General features: G+C 38.3%; 1 protein-coding gene and 1 long non-coding RNA gene across 2 annotated transcripts; one reads left to right on the top strand and one right to left on the bottom strand.

Annotated features, from left to right (window-relative positions):
- The first annotated feature begins 7,516 nt into the window (after window positions 1-7,516).
- On the top strand, window positions 7,517-22,064 carry nek8 (NIMA-related kinase 8). The gene is made up of 15 exons (XM_015011236.2): window positions 7,517-8,276; window positions 10,274-10,479; window positions 12,086-12,318; window positions 12,793-12,924; window positions 13,172-13,380; window positions 13,458-13,531; window positions 13,611-13,795; window positions 13,983-14,130; window positions 14,431-14,507; window positions 15,558-15,675; window positions 15,770-15,920; window positions 16,847-17,010; window positions 17,236-17,388; window positions 18,860-19,018; window positions 20,132-22,064. The coding sequence occupies exons 1-15, from the start codon at window positions 8,230-8,232 to the stop codon at window positions 20,158-20,160; spliced, it is 2,085 nt and encodes a 694-aa protein (XP_014866722.1). The 5' UTR covers window positions 7,517-8,229; the 3' UTR covers window positions 20,161-22,064.
- LOC148155907 (uncharacterized) lies at window positions 15,068-15,880 on the bottom strand. The gene is made up of 2 exons (XR_015765131.1): window positions 15,764-15,880; window positions 15,068-15,627 (listed from the first exon to the last, which is right to left on the bottom strand). It is a non-coding gene; the product is annotated as an uncharacterized LOC148155907 (long non-coding RNA).
- Window positions 22,065-23,592: the final 1,528 nt, after the last annotated feature.

Genomic DNA, 23,592 nt, shown 5'->3' with positions numbered 1-23,592 from the left:
AGGCGATGGGGGTGGGTGGTGTCGCGGCTGCTCCCTAGGCTCGCAGGAACAAGGAGGGGCAGACACGCCAAGATTATGTTACGCAAGGAATAAACTCCCAAAAACCAAAGCTGCTGTTGCTGGAATGTGGTTCAGAAATATGCTTGTCAAAAATAATAACAAAAGGAAAGAAATGGCATCAGTGGAAATCGTTCAGAAAGAATGATATGCGGTGATCATGGGCCGCACGTGACGCCCTTACAAGGTCCGAGCGTGTTTGGGTCATTGGGTTTTCTCATCAGAAACAACACCACTGAGTTTCCATTACAAATGCGCGCAAATCCTTGTGTTCTGCTAATGTCAAAAAACAAACAAGCAAACAAAAAACGACACAATTTTATAGTTGTGGCGTTTCCACTATAAGAAATTAGATTAAAATCACATGTGAATAAGATTGTTCACGCGATAACTCATTAAAAATCACGGCAGCGGCAGATGTAAACAGTTACATGAGATATATTCATAACTCAGCTGTGGCGCTAGCGCCTATTATCTATCAACCAATCAAAGGAGACATTGGAGTCTCTTTCAGGCGGATAAGCCTTATATTTAGGAGCGGCTAGGCCTTGGGGGAAATAGTAGTCGGCGATTTTACTGAAGAGCTATGGATTCAACACTTTAATATGACTCTCCGGGACAGTCAGCTACACACTGTCAAGAGAAAAAAATAAACCCCATGCTGAATTATTCGTTTTCGGCAGTAGTAACATCCGGTTACCTCTCGTGACTCATGTGATGCGAAAAGATTGCGCTGAGAAACCAGCGCAATCTAAAATTGTATCGAAAAACGTGGATTTTTTTTTCCATTAAAAGAATTTATTTCCATAATTTCAACTTGGAAATTAGAAACACAGATATAGTGGCATAAATAAAGAAGCGATTTTAAAAAATTGTCAAATCTTTTTCAAATTTTTGACAAAATATTTCATCTATGTTTGTTTTATCTTTAGAAAACAAATATAGATGAGAATTGATCCAAAGTCATAAGAGGTTTGGAGGGGAAAGGTTCCGATTTTTAACTGATTGTTACCAAGTCCATCATCCTGTGAAGAAGGAGTACTACCAAATTATAATTTATACCTTATGATATGACTATTTCAATATCATACGTCATTAATTTTTAAAACGGGAAAAAAAATTACAGAATTGATTTATTAAATGTAGCCGAGTTTGGCTTAAGAACTATTACGTTTAAGGTGTTCATACACTTCAACATGCTCATGGAGTCGGTCTCTGTGGTTGCACATTCTGACCACCAGAGGGCAGCGCAGTGCTTAAAATTGATTACCGTTTTCCCAAGGCTGTGCCTCAATTAAATGTTATGACTTTGTTTCAAGAACATCATTCAAACTGTCAACTTCACCCATCAAATTCAGTGGGCGGGACAAGGACAACATTCTATAGAACCTGGCATCTGATTGGCTGTCAAGACGACTTCTTTCAAATTTGCAATGACTCTGAACAGAAATAACTTCATCCATTTAAATTGCTTCAATTTGTTTACCACAAACTTAACAGTAAAGACACATCTTAATTATTGAACGACTTATTTATTTATTGTGATTTGGCATTCTTCACTCTCCATAACACACAGGCAGACACATCAGTGTGATGCTTGTAAAGGGCTTTGGATTAAATTGGATTTTCTAAGGAATGTTGCCACGACTATTTTAAACAAATACGGATGACTAAATTTGTGCAGTGACGTCACAAGATAGTTTGTTTGTGAAAGATAAAGTGTGGAAGATGCCAAAAAATTAGCAAATGATTTTGGTAATTTGATTTTTTGTTTCCATCTGAAACCATTAATGATAACACAACAAAACATCTTGTCAGGCATGATCAGACCTGTGTAGGGATATGGAAAAATTTGTCTTTTTTTTCCAGTAAGATATTTTAAGTAAGATTTTACATATGAAAATATTTCTATTTCTTTTCTTTGTGTTTTACTTACATTTCCGACCACTGGTGAGTGGATGTCCCCCTGTTGCAGTGTTGTACATTTCAGTCCTTCGTGTTTCTGTTTCCCTAATTCATACAGGAAGTGCCAGTGAAGTTACTGGATAAGAAAGCTAAATAATTGTTTTGCAAACTAGTTTGTGTTCAGTGTTTTTTAAGTTTGTTATTTCAGTTTGTCATGAAGATTATACTATCAAAGGCAGTTACGTACAATAGTGATTCTGAGTATCTTCAGACTTATATTTGGAGTTCGGAAATGTGTTTATAGCCCTTTCATTTTGTAATAACATTCTCATTTACCCATCAGCCATTGTTTTCTGTTGTTATTTCTCCCTCTACGGTACACAAAACAAGTAGAGGTGAAGCATCCTATCGGATCATAGAAAGCTGAACTCGTGGAAGCCTCTTACAAACCTTGGACACAGTAATCACATTTTGTGTTTTATATGATTCCATGTTTGTATTTTATGTATTGTTTTTTTTTTTTTTACTGAAACTCATCTGCTTCAGGTGTTGACAACTTGCAGTCTGACTGCATGAACTCGAAAGTATGTCTGGAGTCTCTGAGTCAACTGGAAGGGAGCGACAATCCTTGAGTATTAGCCTTGGATGGCCTTTCTGCTGTCTGGTGATGCAAGGAAGTGCACCTCATTATTAATGAAATAAAGCAGTTATGGGTAGAGGGGGTGTAGAATTTTTTTTTCTTTAAATCATGTCATAAAATCATTCCCTTATCAAAAACACACTAACAGTGTTGATTTGATTGTGTGTTTAAGAAATCCTTGAATCTCCCATGGCAACCATTCTGGGGTGTCACTGCTCTCTCAAAGCTCAGCCTATTTCCACAAAGCTCCTCCTTGGAGCTGCAGTTTCAAGCCAGGCTTCTGCCTCATAGAGAATCTTAGCTCCTCTAGACTAGCGGCAGCAGCAATTAGCAAACACCCGGTGGGCTTATCATATGAACTACTGAGTCAGTCTTACACTCCTAAGAATGGTTGTATACAGAAAAATGGACTGTTGTGATGACATGCTAAGGGCAGAGTGTCAAAAAGAGCAGGAGCTTCTTAAAGAGACAGAGGTGTTAAATTACAAAGTGATTTTTTTGTAAAGTTATGCTTGATATATACACAGCATTTTTAAAAGCACTGAAGCTAACATCATTACTTGATTGTGCTAAAAGAAAATGACACTATGTCTCTGGAAAATACATAACACTGCCTCTTTAGTTTATAAAGAAAAACCTAAAAAATATCTATCTATCTATCTATCTATCTATCTATCTATCTATCTATCTATCTATCTATCTATCTATCTATCTATCTATCTATCTATCTATCTATCTATCTATCTATCTATCTATCTATCTATCTATCTATCTATCTATCTATCTATCTATCTATCTATCTATCTATCTATTAGATGGCAGCAAGGTTTCACTTGGGAATCAAACATCTGCATCTTATCACACCACCAGAGGGCGCCTTCCTCTTCAATCTTCTTCTGTGTCTTACTAGAAAACTCTTTGATGATTTATTAAATTGATTTCAAAACAACCTATAAGCGCTTGGCTTTCCAGCGGCTTCAAGTAATTCAGGACATGTCATCATGCTCCATTAGATGGTGTTTGTAACCTCTGCAGATGTTAGACCTGCCGGAACTCCAGGCGTGAAAGACGTGTCATGTAACATCCCCAGGCCCGTTGGAACAGAACAACCTGCACTAAATGTAATTCAACACTGAAGACTCGGTTTCCTGGCCGCCTCGCCGAGAAACGCCAAAGGACTTTCGCTCTCTTTGTCATTTCGAACAACAGAAACTTGTAATTTGTCAGGATTTCTGTGAAACTCTAGAGCAGAATGTTTCAGGACAGGCGCTGTTGTTCTCGGCTCGAGACGGTTTGATCTGTTGAGGAACTCGTATGTGTCCGGTTGGTTTGTGACACAATCGTATTGATCCTGTGGTCTTGTTTTACTTTTTTTGTGGAGGCTTTGATTTTCAAATAGAAAGAAAATCTGGACAATAAATTGATACAAGCAATTTATCAGTTTTGTTAATATAAATAATTCGAACTTCAATTTTTAATTAATTTTGCTTCGAATTATTCTGATTCTGAATCAGCGGTGCCCCCAAGAAGGGGTAACGGGCGTGGCCCCCACTTGAAATCTGCTGAAAAATGTCTTTAAATTATAGATTATTATTATTATTATTATTATTATTATTATTATTATTATTATTATTATTATTATTATTATTATTATTATAATACATTTTTTTAGCTGTCCTCCCCTAAATACTTTAGATATTTAAACTTGCTGAGGCTGCCACCTTTCTGATTAGGTTTGAAAATTCTGCTTAATAATGTGTTTCATTATCAAATAACTACAGTGGAATTATGGCTAACTTAATATCTAATGCTATTTATAACTGGAGAGTAATTCAAATTCCAATCTGAATTTCTTCTCAAATGATCAGTGATTAGAGAGTTAATTTAAGACTAATCTGATCATTCTTATTGGTCTGTTGTTGCATCTCTTAAACTTGAACTCATCAGTAAACTGAACAAAACTATGCTCAGTTAGCTCTCTGATATCTTCACCACACCCATGTATGGTTCTCAGACATTTTGGGGGGCAGCTGCTCGAAAGGAAAGAAAGGGTACTTACTGTGAGAATTAATACAGGCAGAGTTTAAAATGTGGGCACTTAATATCATTTTAAATCTAGAAAATGACAACACACTGTCAAGGAAACAAACTAAAAAAAGATTTCACAAGGGCACCTTTTCTTGTCCAGAGAAAAAGGAGGACAAACTAGAATAAGAAAATAATTAAAATAAAAATCCAGACAAAATAAAATAAACCGAAATTTGAGTTTGTCACTTGACAAAAATGAGAATGATCTCAAGAGGCATGAATATTTTCTTGAGATATTTATCAATATCTCAGGAACGCGTGCTCCCAACTGACACGCAAGCATGGGTTCCGAAAGTTTTCATTACCTTTAAAGTTCACGGTTCTGATTTATCTGCTGCTGAAACCTACTGTGTCAAATGTCAAGAGGGACTTTGTGACGTGTGTAAAAAAAAAACAGCCACCCACGACTTCCTGTCATTATTTTGAAGAAATCTCCAGAGATTAAAAAGATTAAGCTCCTCAGGCGTGGGCTCATACCTCATAATCGGCATCGGTTTCACTGTGCAGCTCGCTTCATTCCTGCAGGATGACTGAGCGGCGGGCCTGCTGACAGAAGGTTAAATATGTGACTGAGCGGGTCGGAGGAGTGGCACGCCGAGACCTTGAGGCTCCTTCAGGTGCTGCCATGCTATATTCCTGAGAAAGAGCAAACCATTGTTTGTGAAACTGGCGACTAATCTGACTTCCATCTGAGGAGATTCTTTTTTGAAAAAAAGAGAGAGAGAGAGAGAGAGAGAGAGAGAGAGAGAGAGAGGGATTGAAGAGAAGGTTCGGTTACGCGCAGATGATTGTTTGTGGCAATGCATGATTATTTCAGATTGATAATGACAGAGGAAGCATGTGCTTCACCACACAGAGCGGGCTTTGTCACTGCACAAAGCATTTATTATCCCATCATGGCAGACAGAAGACACTAGTGGTCGCAGACCCTCCTTCCTGCGTAGGAAATGGGGAAGATGCTTAATAATTACCAGGTATATGGAAGCAACACTCCAGAACTTGATGTCCCACTAATGACAAAATTACATCTCAACCTAACTTTTCACATAACCCGTTTATGTCCACGTGGGTCAGGAACATATTTCTCAGAAAGAGACATTTTGCAGACCTAAAGGCAGTCAATTGGAAGGTTAAAATAATGAGTAATTTTGAAAAATGGCTGCTTAGGTTGACGACATTCTGAAAAAATTTAAATTATACACTCACTAGAATGAAAATACTAGGTTTTACAATAATACGTGCTTTTATCTCAACTCGTCCCGACTATTACAAGGCTGGTTTCAGTCAGGCATCTGGGATGTCTTTATCCCTCCTATTTATATCTACATGCTCCTGCTAGCATGTAGCTTGTTTCTAGCTTGCTGCAGCTAGAAAGAAGCAATAAGATTAGTTACCATAGCTAAGCAGGTGATATACAGGTTTTCATTACGATGTCACCAGGTGACTCCAAAACAATCCATGCCCTGATCAAAGGCTTAGAACAAATTAATGTTCTAATGTTTTTGTTCCTGGCGTCCTGTTTGGTTTTTTGCTCCAAGGTTTTTGTTATTCTTTTTTTTTAAATTAAGCTGCAAACTCTACTTGCCACCTCTGCCTTTCTTTGTTTGGGTCCACCACCAACCACCGCACAATCATGACACTGTTGTAGTCGTATCAACCTTTCACATCATTCAGGTCTTTTGGTTCTACTTCCTGTCTGTTGTGACTTGCTGTTTTTAAATGTGCTGTATATGTAAATACATAGGTTTTGCATTTAGCTTTGACACCTGGACAAAGTATTGATTCGAATTTCCAGAGTCAGAATAATAACCCTGAGATCCGACCATAACACATGAAGGAGTTTTGTTTTTGTGTCTTGAACTTAGTCAAGAAACCTCATAATCGGCATCGGTTTCACATCATGATTATTTTGTACTGTATTTGTCGCAGCCTTATAAAGAGTATCAGTTGACACTCAAGGGAGAGTCAGAACCCACTGATGGAGAACAGTAGGTTTTAGTTTCATCGATGGAACAAGAGGTCAAGTTTGTGCTGATAAAATAGCAGATGTTCCTTGAGTTTTGTTCTTTATCTTGTTAAAAAGGTTTAGACCACACTTTCTTGGTGACGTTTTGTACCTTTAAAATGAAAACAGCACTACTATGTGGATATCTAAATGAATCTTAATAGACATTTTGTTAAATGCTATTTAAAGTATAGCCTGATGGACCAATGCCTATTCTCAGTCTACCTCTCTATCTCTCTCTCTTTCTCTTTTTCTCTCTCTGCAGGATCTGTTTCAGAGAAGCTTCCGGAACACGACTGTGAAGATTGTCAGAGACTCCTCACACCCTCTCTGTGAACTTGATGAACTGCTGCCTTTATGAATTGTGTGATTTCACAGAGGCAGAACCACCAGACTGCTGTACAACTTTCTACCTCAAGCTGTTGAAGTTTTGACACACTTTATATTATTGCACATTTTGTTCCAGCTATTTAATTCATTCTCCACAAATCTGTTGAGAATTTCTGAGTTTTTCTATGTAATTCTTAGTTATGTAATGAATGCATAGCGAAAAGCAGAGATTATCTCTCTTTTTTTTAACAAATATACTTTTAGGAGTCTTTTCTTTTATTTCTCCAGAAGAATAGGTTTTACGTTTACTTGAGCAATGATATCAGGAAGTATCATTACTCTAACTTGAGTTCAGTTTCTGGATACTTTATCCACTGCAAGTAGCTAAACCAAATAAAGAACAAACATGCTTTAACCAAAAATGTTTGAGACATTGACATATAATTTTAACATGAGATTTTTATTTTCTTTTTGCTGTTGTTTATTTCCACACAAGATTTGTTCTGTTATTTTCTATCTGCTGAGCTTGCTTGAGCTATTTTGAAGTTAAGTCAATAAAGTACATAGAGGATACTGTCACCATCCTCTGTGTGGTGGCAGTATCCTGTGTGGTGAAGTACTTATTCACCAGAATAAGTACTTTATTCTGTTTTAGCATATTAGTATATGTTTTAGGTTGAAGATGACTGATTTGAAAAAGTTTCTTCTGCCTGAATTTTTGTAATTATGTTAGTGTTTATTTTATTCCATAAATAGATAATAAATCAGATGTTGATGAACTGTTAATTAGAACTAAGGTAGCCTTTTTTACAAAATACGTTTTTTCCTCTTACTTGAATCATTCTTAAATAGCTGCCTTTTACTATTCAGTAAAGTAAAAGTATGCTAAATACTTTAGCATATTTTTACTTGGGTAAAAGATATGCTAAAATAATGCTTCTCTTATTTGAGTACACTCTTTGGTTACTCTGCCCACCTCTGGAATAATGAAAGGCAGTAGAATAATTAATTATTTATAAATTGCTGTACTTGCAACTGCCAAACCATAAAGAGAAAATGAAGCAAGAAAAAGATCCTCTGTTGTTGCCAATCCTAGAAAGGAGGAAAAAAGTATATCTTTTTGACTTTTAGTCCCTCGCTGGTTGCCGTAGTGCCGTCGCACGGTTGCCAGGAGACGGTTGGAGACGTTTGAGGCGCAGCGACGATGGAGAAGTATGAGAAAATCAAAGTTGTTGGGAGAGGAGCTTTCGGGTAAGCTCTGCTTTTTCACACACATTAACATTGCTTCGTGTTATAAACTTTTGTCTGCCTGAAACAATGGGGCTGTCCGGAGTTTATTAAGAGAGCCAGAAGTCGGTAAATGTCCACTTTTTCCCTTCAAATCCAACGGAATGTCTGTCTTCTGCTGAGAGGAAAAAGAGGGAGGAGAAAACGGAGCGCCCGGACATTAAGAAAAAAGTGAATTTTAGTAAGCAGCCATGATAAAACATGGCTATCTTTAGTTATAAAGACAGCCATATTTATATAGGGATTTGAAACTGCCTGCATATGGAAAAGTATTTACACCCCACTCTTTGATGGTACAACAGAAAGTACAGCATAATTAGCCATTAAAAGTAAAATGACATGTTTGTTATATGATTATTTTCCACAGAATAAATACCCCATTTACTCACAAATGAAGTCCCCAAACGACCAGAAAGGGACACGACAACTGCAATATCTTAAGCTGTCAAAAGTTCATCCAACACTGCTTAGTCGGTTAAAAATGGAGATTGTGGCATAAAACATACCTATTTATGGGCCAGGGAAGGACCAAGACAAGAAAGAATTAGGTTGTCATGTAGGCATGTAGGGAACAGCAGGCGTGGCGGAAGAGATGCAAAACGCCTAGAACTAACACTGCACACATCATTATGAAGATTGGTGGCGGTACCTTCACGCTCTAGTGAAGCCTTTTATCAGTAGTAACAGATATTGGTAAGAGTTTATAGATTGAGTTAAATACAGGGCAAAGCTGGACAAACTTGAATGGTTTCATTCAAAGAACAGCCCAGTCAAAGTCCATATAGGCACATATATGTACATGCTCTCCATCAAACTGAGCTGAACTTGAGTTGGTGAACGGGCAAAAATGGCCCCTTTGTGTGTAAAGTTGGAAGAGACACACCCCCAAAAGTAGGGCTGCGACTAACTATTATATTTGGAATCAATTATTCGGAGATTATTTGGACGATTGATTGGATAAAACAAAATTGGCACATTATGTAGATTTGTCAATTAACCACTTAGGCTTATTTCATACAATATTAGCAATACAAAGGTGCAAATAAACACATGATCCAATTATGTTTTTAAATAAGAAAAGAACAATTGCCTAAAGTAAAATAACAGCATTTTTGTAGTGTATGAATCCTCATTTGTAGATTAGTTGACTCATTACCAATTAATAATTGAACAGCAAAGGTACTTGATAGGGGATTTTGTTTTTCACAGAATTTGAAGCCGGTGAAGTTAAAACTAGGTCACTTTAGGAGTTCTGGATAGAATATGTTTGCACATTTAAATTTTTTTAAATCTTAAATGCAGTCCATTTTTTTGCATAGTTTTGGCTTAGTTACTGCTCTGAGTGAGATGTTCTTTCAGAAAATGGGCTTCTTTTTTGAGTCTGTATTATCCATTTAAGAATTAATCGGTTACAAAATTTGTAGAAAGTTATTTCAAAGATTGATTAATCATGATTAATTCAAATCATCGTTTCAGCCTTACAAACCCCCCTCAAAATCTGGTTCTACAAACTCCACTCAGGCATGGAGGTCGACATACACTTTACCGGTTGTTTGATAAAATACTTTAAAGATTATGTTTCCCTTTCACTTAATATTTTTGCTACAAATTTGCAATGCAAAATTATCCAAAGATGGATTTGAAATACTTAAGTCAAATTTCAAATATTTAATCTCGTAGCAGATGTGCAAAACTTTTTTATTAACCCCGTTAAAGATTCCAAATTTACATCGGAAATCTTAGTTCAAGGGGAAAATAAACAATTGAGGAACTATTCACTCTAAGATAACAAAGAGAAACTAACCCCATTTTTTTCTAAATGAGATGCATCTGCTTCAGCTACATTCAGTCCCTTTGACTTCACCAAAACTGAGCTGCCACAAATCATCCTGCCCCTTCTTCTTTCATTTTTTAAATTTATTTTTTTGATGACATTTTTCTCGTCTCTTCTGATCGGTCAGGATCGTCCACCTGTGCCGCAGGCGCAGCGACGGGGCTTTGGTCATCCTGAAGGAGATCCCAGTTGAGCAGATGTCAAGGGACGAACGCTTGGCTGCCCAGAACGAGTGTCAGGTGCTGAAGCTGCTCAACCACCCAAACATCATCGAGTACTATGAGAACTTCCTGGAGGACAAGGCCCTGATGATAGCCATGGAGTACGCACCAGGTTCGCTCGCTGCCGGATCCAGTTACACCGCACTCTTTTGTCTGGGCAAACCAGTTTACTTTTCCCATGCCTTAGGGTTCCACACACAGACCACTTGAGTGCATCTTAACATCTAAGTCTGTGTGAAGTAGGTGTTTTGCAGGACTGTGTAATAAGGGAAATTACATAGCTTTGCACCGGTGATTCCACAGTTCTTTGCCGTAACTAGCTTCTTTACCCCCTGAAATCATCAGATTAAAAGCTTAAACTGTCTTCATTTTCAGACTAAGCGAAAAAAAAAAGCTTTGAATGCACTTTAAAAAAATGTTTTATTATCTTTCTGAGCAGTTAGATCACTTGACTAGGATTTTTAATGTTGGTCTGATTAATGATACCAAAATAATTTTAAGTTTTATGTCCCCATGTGCAGATCATTTACTGATTTAGCTTCTCGTGAGGTGTCTTTAATATTAGCTTGTCAATGTGTGTTTCTTTTAATTCTATTAAATAAAGCAAATAAGCAGATTATACGTCATTACAAAAGATGAATATGTGAAAAAAAAGTATTTTATATCCACTGTAATGTATGGTGGAGGATCATCTGATGCTGCGGACTTGATTCTTTGCTAAGATCCTGAGTAGTTTATTGTCCAAGTTCTGGTTTGTTCAACACTTTGGCCTGTTTTGAGCCCCAAACCCTTGTGAAAATTTAGGCCAAATTGGATATCCAATATTAATATTCTTGTTAAGCCCATTAACTTGCCAATTTAAAAAAATCCACAAAAAAAAACACGTTTTTTGATAAAATGGTGGTTTGTCGGCCATATCTAAATGCACATGTTTCTCAAAACTGTGACAGAAACACTTTTTTTCACACCTCACGAGTTATGGAATCAACAGTCGAAAATGCCAAAGAAGAAGACAAGAAGTGGTAGGAGAATGAGGGTTTGTTTCTTACTCAATGGAAACACCACAATTTTGAAATTTGTGTTTTTTCGACATTAGAGGAATATCAACAACGATTTGCACACACTTGTAATAGAATCAGAGCTACTGATGACTACAAAACACCATGTGACCGACCTCCTCCTCTCCCCCTCCAGAAACAAATGGCAACGGGATGGAAATAAAAATCGGTTATTAATATCAGCCCAGTTTTATTTATTACACCAAGACCAATGTGCTAAAAAATGACTAATATCGGCCGATTCAGATGTTAGTGCATCAATATATTGTGCATCTCCACCAAATCACTCCAATATAAATGTGGTAGATAAGTGGCAGTTATTGGGATATGAGAAGGTTTATCTTGTTTCTAAGCTGTTAATGGTTGATTCCTCCTTGTATTTTCTTAACGTGTTGCTTTTATTTTGTAGTGTCCTCTCTTTTCTATTGCAAGATACTTCTCTGATGGGTTAAAGTTCATATCTCTTTTGTAATTGGAGTTATAAAAGTAAAAATGCTTTAGCACAATTATAGCTCAGTTAAACTGCCAGATATTCATGTTCTAGGTTCTATTTCCTCTTAAGCTGTTCTGTTCTTACTGTCTGATTTGATTTGATATCCCTATCTCTCATACTCCAACAACATTTCATCTCTACAGTGTGAATGATGCATTCCCCTGCAGGTGGGACGCTGGCTGAATACATCCAGAAGCGCTGTAACTCCCTCCTGGATGAGGACACCATCCTCCACTTCTTTGTGCAGATCTTGCTCGCTCTCTACCACGTACACAACAAACTGATTCTGCACCGCGATCTCAAGACTCAGAACATTCTGCTGGACAAGCACCAGATGATCGTCAAAATCGGAGACTTTGGCATCTCGAAGATCCTTGTCAGCAAGAGCAAGGCGTACACGGTGATCTATAGCATATTTCAGTAACACGGCAGTTCACAGCAGTTTTTATGATGCTTCACATCATAATAACATCATACAGTCACCAATTGTGAAACAAATAACAGACTTTACACTTTGTCAATTGCTGTCATTAAAATCATCAGTACACATCAAACATATTGGTCAATGTTCCAGTTATTATGGTTCAAAAGTAACTCTGATCATTTAATTTAATCATTAAGCGTGGTTCCCAAATAGTCTGGAAAAGTCTGGAATTTGTTTTAGGCATTTTCTGTCTGTCCATCCATCCATCCATCCATCCATCCATCCATCCATCCATCCATCCATCCATCCATCCATCCATCCATCCATCCATCCATCCATCCATCCATCCATCCATCAATATGTATGAAGGCTGGCTGAAGGTGTCAGCTGATCCCTACCGCCGCTAACAGTGGCTGCTCTGTGTGTGTGTGTGCATGTGTGTGTGTGCAGGTGGTGGGGACTCCCTGTTACATCTCTCCAGAGCTGTGTGAGGGAAAGCCGTACAACCAGAAGAGCGACATCTGGGCTCTGGGCTGCGTCCTGTATGAGCTGGCCAGCCTAAAGAGAGCTTTTGAGGCGGCTGTAGGAAAACAATCCTTCATCCTGCCTTTCTTCTGGCTCATGCAGTCATAATAATCCTTCTGATTTATAATACTTAATACAGAAACTCCTAGTGTTCAGAAAGGACAGGAATCACTCCTAACCAACATGACTGCTACGCTTTTCCAACTGTGCACTGCAGTTGGTCTTGCATTCATTATTGAAACGTTTTGTTAAAGCTCGCATCTGTCTTCATGTAAAACCTGTTTTCTTTGTTTTTCCCTTCCAGAATCTTCCCGCCCTCGTCCTGAAGATCATGAGCGGAACCTTTGCTCCAATATCGGACCGCTACAGCCCAGAACTCCGGCAGCTGATCCTCAACATGCTCAACCTGGACCCATCCAAACGGCCCCAGCTCAATGAAATCATGGCTTTGCCCATCTGCATCCGGCCGCTGCTTAATCTCTACACAGACATTGGCAATGTGAAAATGCGCCGGTACGTAACGGACGAATAATTAAAGTAATTGCACTGATTTGGGACAAAGACTCATGAGTTGTTTTTTTTTCTTCCAGGATTGAGAAACCGCTGTCGACCGTTCAGCCACTAGGCAGACCAGGAGGAAGAGTTCCTGCTAACCGGACCAGAGGTTATATTAGACTTTGCATAGGCCGGCTCTCCCTCTGTGATTCTTATCGTTCCTGTTTTTTGTTCTTGGCGTTAATCAGATGCATCGGTGGGTTTGGGTTCAGGAAAGGTGCATTCTCTCCCGCTGTCCTCCGTGTATACGTGGGGAAGTGGGATAACGGCGCCTCTCCGGCTGCCGATGCTGAACACCGAAGTGCTTCAGGTCTCACTGGGCAGGACTCAGAAGATGGGAGTCACCAAGTCCGGCCGCCTGATTACCTGGGAGGTAAAACGGAGCCAGAGAAGCAACAGTTTTAAAAATATGTTTAAAAAACATATTTTCAAAAATATAAGTTACGTACTGCAGCAATCACTGAAGCAACACCTAAGTAGGACCAAAATATTCCAGACAATGCGTGATGGCGTGCGTGGCTGTGTGTGTGTGTGTGTGTGTGTGTGTGACCTGGTTCCAGGCTCCCTCTGTTGTGTGTGGAGAGGCCAGTCTTCCAGGCCTGGTGGATCAGATGCAGCCGCTGTTCATTTCCCGTTTCCTTGAGGGTCAGTCAGGGGTCACCATCAAGTCCGTGTCCTGTGGTGATCTGTTCACCACCTGCATGACAGGTGGGTCAGCTCTTTTCGCTTTGAACTCAACAGAGAAACTAAAAAAAACTGATAATTGGGTTATAGTCTCTTAACCTCTCACGCTGCAAGAAGTACTTCATTAATAACTGAGGCACAAACTGAAGGGGATTAAAAACTCATTATTCTGTTTTTTTTCTTCCCTTTTTTCATTATATTTTATTAGAGTGACACAGATAAACATTTCCTAAAAAGAGATTATGAGGATTCTGTTGGTCTGTGTAATCGTTCATGCCAGCTCATCGACTAAAAGTGCCGTTAATCTCCGGTTTTTATTTGCAGACAGGGGTATTATCATGACATTTGGAAGCGGAAGCAATGGCTGTCTGGGACATGGCAACTTTAATGATGTAACACAGGTACGCCTTCACATTTCTGTCCACATAGTTATTCAAATACATTAGAAAAGTGTAATCACTCAGTGAAACACTTTACCTAGATCCTGGGTGTGGTCTACTCTCAGAACAAAAACATAATTTGGGTCACTTTTTCTCCTCTGAAAACACCTGCTGTATTTGTTCGAGTTTATTGAATTTACTAAATGCAGATTTGGGTGCGTTAAAATCTGTCTTTGATTAGAAGTCATTGGTTGAATGCGGTTACATTTACTAAACAATTTTTAAAAATTCTAAAAGGCTGGCTATTAAAATATGAACATTTTTGTTTTGCATAACTTTTTTGTCCCTTAGAATGTAGTCTTAATAAAATAATTACTATTTCTGTCAACCGCTTTGATGGGGGTCCAGCTTTGTCAGATTCTGAAATTGCAGTCATGGTTCATAGAAAATCAATTTAGGGTCTGGAAATAGCCCCCAGGCTGCAGTTTGGACACCCCTGATACAGATTAATTACACACAGATGGATGTTTGAAAAGCCTTTATTCCTGTTAATTATAATTATGACGATTTTCCACTTATAGCTAATGAAAATATGACATTTAATATTGGAATATCACATCACACCATTAAAAAAGACATTTGTAATACAGAGATACGGTCGTTTTCAAACGGTACTATTAATCTAACAAGCCTCCTCTGAACGTGTATTCTAATTGATTGAATTTGACTGTAAATCATTAATTGTTCCCTGATTTCAGCTGCTTTTTTCTTCTTATGATAATAAAATTTTCAACACTCTACTGGGGAGTCAGACAAATATATATACATGTAGAGCATTAGAAAAGAAAAAGTCCTTTTAACTGAACATTTTAAACCCATTTTACTGACAAGTTTCACCTCAAGCTCTTCTGTTCACACTCGATTTCACTTCGTTGCTCTACATCCACACTCAATACGTTCTGTTTGTTTCAATTTACCGCTTTGCTTGACCTTCTTCTGCACATCAACTCATCCATTCAGGATACAGCATGTGATACCTGCATCATCTCTTTTTTGTGTTTGTGTGCGCAGCCTAAGATTGTGGAGGCTCTCTTGGGCTATGAGTTGGTCCAGGTGTCCTGCGGAGCTTCTCATGTCGTCGCTGTGACCAATGAAAGAGAGGTGTTTGCTTGGGGAAGAGGAGACAACGGTACAACAAACAAACCACTTGTTTTTTTTTTTAAGGTTGTTTGAACACCAGCGATTTACGACGATGGCATGATTGTTGGCTCTCTGACCTGAAGGTCGCCTCGGCCTGGGCACCCAGGACACACACAACAGTCCCCAGCAGGTGTGTCTGCCTGCAGAGTTGGAGGCTCAGAAGGTGGTGTGTGGCGTGGATTGCTCCATGGTTGTCAGCACGCAGTGGAACATTCTGGCATGTGGAAGCAACAGGTTGGTGCTCTGCCTCCCTGACCTGAACAATGACTTGCTCATTTTACACCCTGCAGACTTGTGTTTATGTTATGAGGGAGTGTGGGATGGAAACGGATTAGGTTTAAAGAAATAGTTCATCTGTGTATAACCTGTGAGACAGCATTCTCCAAAACACTTTCTGCTGACAGGATGTAGATATGTGTGTTAGTAATGAGGAGTGAGAATGAGGTCTGGTGTAACACTTAACTTCTGTTACGTCTTAAGTCTGTGTTTAATAATCACTGTGAGTGTTATATGACTTTTGGACATTTAATGTGTATTTAAATGCTGATCAGAAATAGCCAATGAAAATGCTCAATTCAGATTTTTTTTTTGCTTTAATCGAATATGTTTGATTTATTTTCTTATTTATTTATATTTTTTTGCATGGTTGTTTATCCTTTTTATGCATCAATTATGATCCTTCATCTCAGGATTTTTTTTCCAAACTGTTTTTGATTATTTTAAAGCATAAAAAAGAAAAAAAAAACTGGGAAAATTTTTTGTAAAAATATACATGTATATATTTTTTAGGATTTTTTGGTGATGAGTTGTAATTGTCTCCAAATACAAAATTGCTATTTGGAAAATGCATAAGTAATATTTTAGTCTTTAGGGGTTACTTGATGTCGCAATATTTTTTCACCTGTAAGAGCTTTCTACGGTAGAAGGAGGAAGTGGATATTCCTGAGTTGCTTTTTCATCTCTCTGCCATGTTGGATTTAACAAAAATATTCTTGCATTGCAGTGGATGGCCGGTAGTGTATTTCATGATGCACTAGTGGACTCTAAAAAAAGAAAATTAAAAAACAGGTCAAATTATTATAAAATTCATGCCTGTGGTGCATGTTACTTACATGAGACTGCATATAAGTAACTTTTGTTGAAAATTGTTTTCGCTTCAGGTTCAACAAGCTTGGTCTGGACATGATTACAGCTGGGGAGGAACCGAATCATGTGAATCAGGTTGAAGAAGTTCATTCTTACACTCCGGTTCAGTCAGCCCCACTCAACTCTGAGAGGATAGTTTACGTCGACATTGGAACAGCCCATTCTGTTGCTGTCACAGGTTCAAAAATCTAATATAATGATCACATACCTGAAACAGATTTGTCCCTGCAAGTGTCTGACCTTGTTTAGGTGTATGTATTTCCCACAAAAACGAAACGCGATCACTGTTGATTGAGTATGAAGAAGTTTTGATCTCATCTGTTATTTAAACTCCTGATTTTTCAGCTGTCCACTTTGTTAGAAATCATTTCTGCGTTTTGTCCGTTTTGCTCTCAATATGCAGAAGAGGGCCGGTGTTATACATTTGGCAGCAACCAGCACGGTCAGATGGGCTGCAGCTCCCGGCGCAGCAGCCGTGTGCCCTACCAGGTGCTCGGCCTGAAGGATATCACCTCGGCCGCATGTGGTGACGCCTTCACCCTGGCCATTGGAGCTGGTGAGGGAATGATCTGTGTAGCTTTTTTAACGGGACAAAAATCATAAACTACAAGCAAATTTAACAGCAAGATTTAAACATTTGTTCTGGTCGATTCATTCCCAGGGTTAAGAGTTACTCTTTATAGGGTTTAGGGTTTAATCGTAAGGCTCATATTTAATCTTGTATATTCTCTGACTTCTTTTTTCCTTGTGAGATTTTTCTGTCAGGCGAAAGTTTGAGTCGTGCGCAGACATCTTTATTAGCTTCTATAGCTAAAAGCGGTTGAAGCTACCTGTAACTAGCGGCTAATATACCGTGCCATCTAGCTGGGCTGCAGCGGGACTCACTGTCAGCCCTGTAGTTTCAAGCCTCAGACTGGCCCACTTTTAGAATGACCTATCATCATTAAAATCATGTAATTATAATCTTACATGTTAAGTCCACAGTAAGGTCTTGAAATTCTGTATATTTTTCTATAACATTTCTAATTCAGTGCAGGTAATTCATTGACTTGATTGCACAGTGGTTTGCTTTACCCATTTCATCGTCCTCATTTGACGTTGCTAACCGTGAGTTCGTTTTTGTGAAAAAGTTGCAGTGTACATGATCAACCCAGTACCATGAATGCACACCAGGCCGATTTTTAAAAAATGTCATATTGACCTACTGAGATTTGCCCAGAACCTCCCAATTAGTCAATTCGTGCCTGTTAGCTAGCTAATTAGCAGTTTGTCTGTCATGGGTGATGGGCTGGATGGAAGACGGCTGCAAGCAAAAGCCGCATGGTGTGAAACAAAGAGGCAAAGGTTTTAACATTTTTCAATTTTCTTGCATCTTGTCTTAACTCAACTCCAAATCAGAACAACAGAGTAAAGGAAAGTGCCAAAAACACACAATCTCTAAACCGTAACATCCTGTAATCTGGGATTGAGTGAAGCCCCCTAGTGGTTCACCACAAAGTGATATTAAAATCTGTTTGATATTCTAAGAACTGTCCCTGCGTGCAGATATTTAGTCATTCACCAGCAAACTAGCAACACCTCCAAAACAAAGGTGATTTGCTGAAATGGACAAAAGAACTACTTTCTTTTTCTCCCTCTTCTGTTGTTACTGGTTTCTATGTGGTTCACAGGGCTTGTCGAACCTAATTAGACAAACCCATTTATACACTGGAACTGTCCTTTTACCATGTTGGCCCTTAGATGGGTAACAGATGTCTTTTGTCTGTAAGTTTTGTTGTTGCAGTTGGGTGTAAAACAGTAAAAAGCTGTTTTGTGACAGCGAGTGGCTCCCTGTGGAGAGGCCAGCAGTGCCTGTAGGTCTTTCTTTGTCAAAGAAGGACTTTGTTCAGCTCAGACTTCCTACAGATAGAGCCATTATGAATCCACAGAGCTGTCAGTTAAAGATTTGAGTGGATTAGCCCCTCAAGAGGAGGTTTTCCTATTAATTAGACGATCAACTCTTCTTTTTTTGGTGTTTTTTCTGGCAGAAGGTGAGGTGTACACGTGGGGGAAGGGGGCCCGTGGTCGCCTCGGAAGAAAAGAAGAGGATTGTGGGATACCGAAGCCGGTGCTGCTCGATGAGAGCCATCCGTTCACAGTGACATCGGTGGCCTGTTGTCATGGCAACACCCTACTGGCAGTCAAACGTAATATTTTTTGCTTATTGCCCCAACTTAAGAAACGCCGTGGCGAAATGCGACTAATCTGATTAAAGGTCATCTGAACTGCAGACAAGCATCTTCGGACAGAGTCAAACGCGTGTATACTTCTGCCATATCTGCTGCTTCTGGAGTTCATTTTGGACTGAAAGTATCTGCAGCGTTACAGGACATTAGCGTTGCAGCGGTCAACTCACCTCCAGACCGAGCAGCTTTGTTTGAAACTCTGAACTCTGAGACACAAACATAGTGACCTCTGGAAAAGACTCCGACACAAAGTCGATCCATGACCAGCTTGTTTTTGTGTGACATGTGAAAGAGAACAAAGCAACAGTTAGTCTAAAAGGGCAAAAAAGTAGCAGAGTTTGATGTATACAGCATTTCTATACCACTCCTTTAACATATTTTGTACCAAAAAAACTTTGGGTCCGTATCGTCCATCACTGCATCGTTCACCAGCTTTCTTCTATTTGCTGAACAAAGTCATCCCCACCACATGATATGAGTGAAAGGATTTAGATCCAAATGAACACCACACTTTAAGACATTTATTGGTCAAAAGAAATTAATTCTACATCTAATGTTCTTCCATTTTACAATTGAGTGATTTTTGTATTTGTGTCTCTAATTTCAACTTTGCAATTGTGAAAAAAAAAGATGTTCGTCTTCGCCACTGGCTCACTTCTGTTGCCAATCTGTACGGTGCTATGTACATACTGGTAAAAAAAAAATAAATTGGCACTACGGTATAAGATATGCGATTTTCTTGTCATGACACACGTCTTAAATTTCATTTATAGTGGTGATAAAAAGTCTAAAATTAGAGTTGTGCAAGCCTGCAGAAACCCTGAATAAAATGCACTCACATTTTTGGTTTGAATGCGATGGAGATTGAAAGCAGTTAAGGTGTGTGAATACTTTCACAACATAGTTTTGACATTTTAGTCCTTTTGAACTTATTGTTTTAAGACATTATAGCACCTCTGATTTTCAAACTCATATATTACAAAGAAAATGCAGATTCTGTAAAAATCTTGATGCTAATATCTTCATCACTTGGCTTCTTTCAGATGTACTAACTTTACTTCTTTTGTGTTTCAGCTTTGTTCGAGGATCCTGGTTCCAGATGACTTTGAGCTGAACAGATACGATGGAGACCTTCCCTAGTCCCTCCTCACTCCTCCTCTGCATCCGGTCCATTTGTGTGTGTGCTTTTTTCTAACAAACAAATATTCGTTTTGGTTTATTGAACACACACAGGCGGTCAGAACCAGTGGGAGGAAACAGGTGTATCGCACTCCATTCACGCCAAAGGAATGTCGCAACACTGATACTGAAGCTGGATTACTGCAGTTCATTAGGCCGCTTATCATGTGTTGAGTGATTGTCTTCCCCCACGTGCGGCTTTTCTGCCGTGAAAAGCCAGCGAAAGTCAAACAGGTTTTGTTCCCTCTTAAGACGGCCGGATGAATGAGACGAAAAGACTGAAAGATGAAGTCAAGAGACGAGAGCGCGAGGAGGGGAGTTGGGTTTTTGGGCTCTTTATTGGATTAGTGCTGCAAACACAAACAAGCAGCGTTCAAACTAGATAATGAGGAGGGAGTGGCGGGGGGGACGTAAGGGGACACGTTACCCAGCTTGTTCAGACACATTCACAAATTCTTCAGAACGGAGAATAGCAGCCTGTAGAGTAAACAGGCAGCTATTCATGCCACCGCCAGCGGTAAACAACGTACTACTACCGCCGTTGTTTTCATTCCACCGTAGGAATTTTTACTGGCTGAACAGCTGAGACGGTTTTCACGCCATAGAGACCAAAAATGGTGAGAGGCAGATAACATCTTTCCGGCTTCAAGTACATACCTCCCATAGAGTTGAAACCAGATATTTGCATGTACTGAATAAATAGGCACAAGCACATTTTTTGTTCTTTTTTCTCAGTGTCTGAAGTTAAATCAGACCAAACTGTCCTTCTTCTAGGTTACTTAGAATTACCCAAATTATTTCTATTTGCTCAATGCCAGAAAACTTGGTGAGAACATTTTTTAGAAATTTTTTTGTTTATTTTTACTTTCTTCAAATTAGAAAATGTACGTATATTTGATCATAGATGACTGTCTTTTTAAACTGTAGAACTTAAATTTGAAGAAAAAAAAAATCTAAAATGTTTTCCGACATTTTTAGCAGACAGAAATAATTTTGGTATTTCTAACTGGCCTGAATCAAGAAAAGTTTGGTCTGATTTAACTTCAGACAGTGATGAGAAAAAAATGTGCTTGTGTCTTTTTATTCAGTGTATGTAAATAACTGGTTTCAACTGGATTTGTGGAGAAAAAAAACAGATTAAAAAGAATAAACAACTTTGGTTTCTGTAGATCAAAAACATCTGAATTTTTAAAGACAAGTCCCCCCCAGGGCAGAACGAGCGTCGAAAACTTCCCGTCTTCATCTGATAAGAGCTGATTAGAGACAAACTGAAAAAAGTAAAACACTGTGAAAGAATAGGGTCTCTGGGTTATTTAATGAGGCTTCAAAATTAGTTAAATAAAACTTACAACCTGATTAATTTTACAAAAAAACAGCAATAGAACAGTGTGGAAACTATCTATAATACATTAGATTACCACAGAGTCGTATTTATTATGCTGGTGATTAATGTTTAATACCGCTGCAGCTGGTAACAGTGAGTAGATTAAAGTTTCATACTTCAATCTTTAAAGGTGAATTATTGATTCCTAGTTAATTATGTCATAATATATTCATTTGAATGCTGATTAGTGAGTTAAGCAAAGTAAAGAAAATCTTTTTTCATGTGAAGTAGAGCATGAGTAAAAAGTATAAAACAGCATGTTTTTGAACTGCAGAATTAAAAGTGATTTTGAACATTGGTGCAAATGAAGCATTTTTGACCTTTTTTTTATAGAAAGTTGAGAGTAGAGAAAAAAGAAGAAGGATGTGAAATGTTAGGTGTAGTGGTTTAATAAAAAAAATAACACCATAAGAGAATTTGTTAATAAAGTTTGCTTTGTTCAAACACGTTGCATTGCAAAGTATTTATTTTAGTATTTGGTCACTTAAAAACACAAATGGTAATTTTAACAACAAAAGTAGTTCAAAACTGTAACTCATATCGTCCAAAGTTGTTGGCTGATGGGAAGAAGAATCTCCTGTCTGTATTTTGGCGGATATGAAGAATGAAGATGCTTAGAACAAATCGATTTGTGGATGTGCCATAACTTTCTCTAGCTGGACAGAAATAGAAATTAAGTTATTCCCTGAAGAGGAACAATCTAGTCATCTTCAGTTATTACAACTAGAAACCAACAATCAGGCCCTAAATCTGGGTGTATTAATGTACTCTGACCTGAACATTCAGAGTCACATAAGAACAGTTACAAAGTTGGCCTTCCATCACCTGAAAAGCATTTCCAAGATTAAAGGACTAAAGTCTCAGCGAGATCTAGAGAAACTCATCCATTCATATTGATTTTCTGCAACAGTGTCTTCACAGGTCTGCCCAAAAAAATCAAGCTGTAGCTGATCCAGAACGCTGCTGCTGACATTTTCACTAAAACCAGGAAGACATAGAACATCACCTCAGATTCTTCCACTGGATCTCTGGAGCTCAGAGAGTAGACTTTAAAATACTGTTGTTAGTTTATAAATCGTTTAAGGATTTAGCACCACAATACATCAAAAACCCGCTGTTGTGGTGTCAACCTTCCAGATTTGAGTGGTCTGGAAGGTTGATACCTCCAAACAATGGAGAAGCAACATTCAGCTTTTATGCACCACAAATCTGGAACAAACTTCCAGAAACCTACAAAACAACTGAAACACCGAGTTCCTTTAAGTCAAGGCTAAAAGTCCAACTGATAATAACTGAAACATTGATCAATGTTCATGATTTTAATTATGACCTTTGACAAAATGTAATGTGTATTGCTTGTTTCATAATTGATGACTGTATGACATAAAGTACTCTGAACTGCCTTGTTGCTGAATATATGCTGTACAAGTAAACCTGACTTATACTCCTCAACCACCTTCATATCTTCTCCCATGATGGGAATGGTGAAACATCTCAAACATTTTTCCTGCTTTACCCCATAAAGTAGTTAAAACTCAGTCAGACTGGATGAACGATATTTGCAAACATTGATTCTTCACCTCTTCAGATTTCCAGTTGGATTTAGGTCTGGACTTCAGAACATGTTAGCATTCTTAGATTTAAATTCTTTCATTGTAGCTCTGGCTGCATGTTTAGGGTCATTGTACTCTGCTCTGCTTTCAGAGCTCTTTGGTTCCTATAACAGGTTTTCTTACACTATTACCCAGTAATTAGCTCCATCACTCTTTCCATCAGCTGAAGACTATCAGGGATAGTTCCATTTTTTGTGGGGCTCCTAATATCCTTATCTTTTTTGCTGTTGTTTAGATGAATTTGTGCTTCACAAACATTGTACTTTACATAAAACTCATACGCCCAAATTATGTGATTGGTTATTTTAGAGTTATTTATTTATTTTTTACAATACAACAAATATTCAAGTATTTGAAAA

Source organism: Poecilia mexicana, unplaced genomic scaffold, assembly GCF_051168715.1.
Source record: "Poecilia mexicana isolate PSO_F unplaced genomic scaffold, ASM5116871v1 scaffold_13, whole genome shotgun sequence".
Taxonomy (NCBI): domain Eukaryota; kingdom Metazoa; phylum Chordata; class Actinopteri; order Cyprinodontiformes; family Poeciliidae; genus Poecilia; species Poecilia mexicana.
Note: the sequence above shows the minus strand (reverse complement) of the source record. Positions and strands in the feature narration are given on the sequence as shown.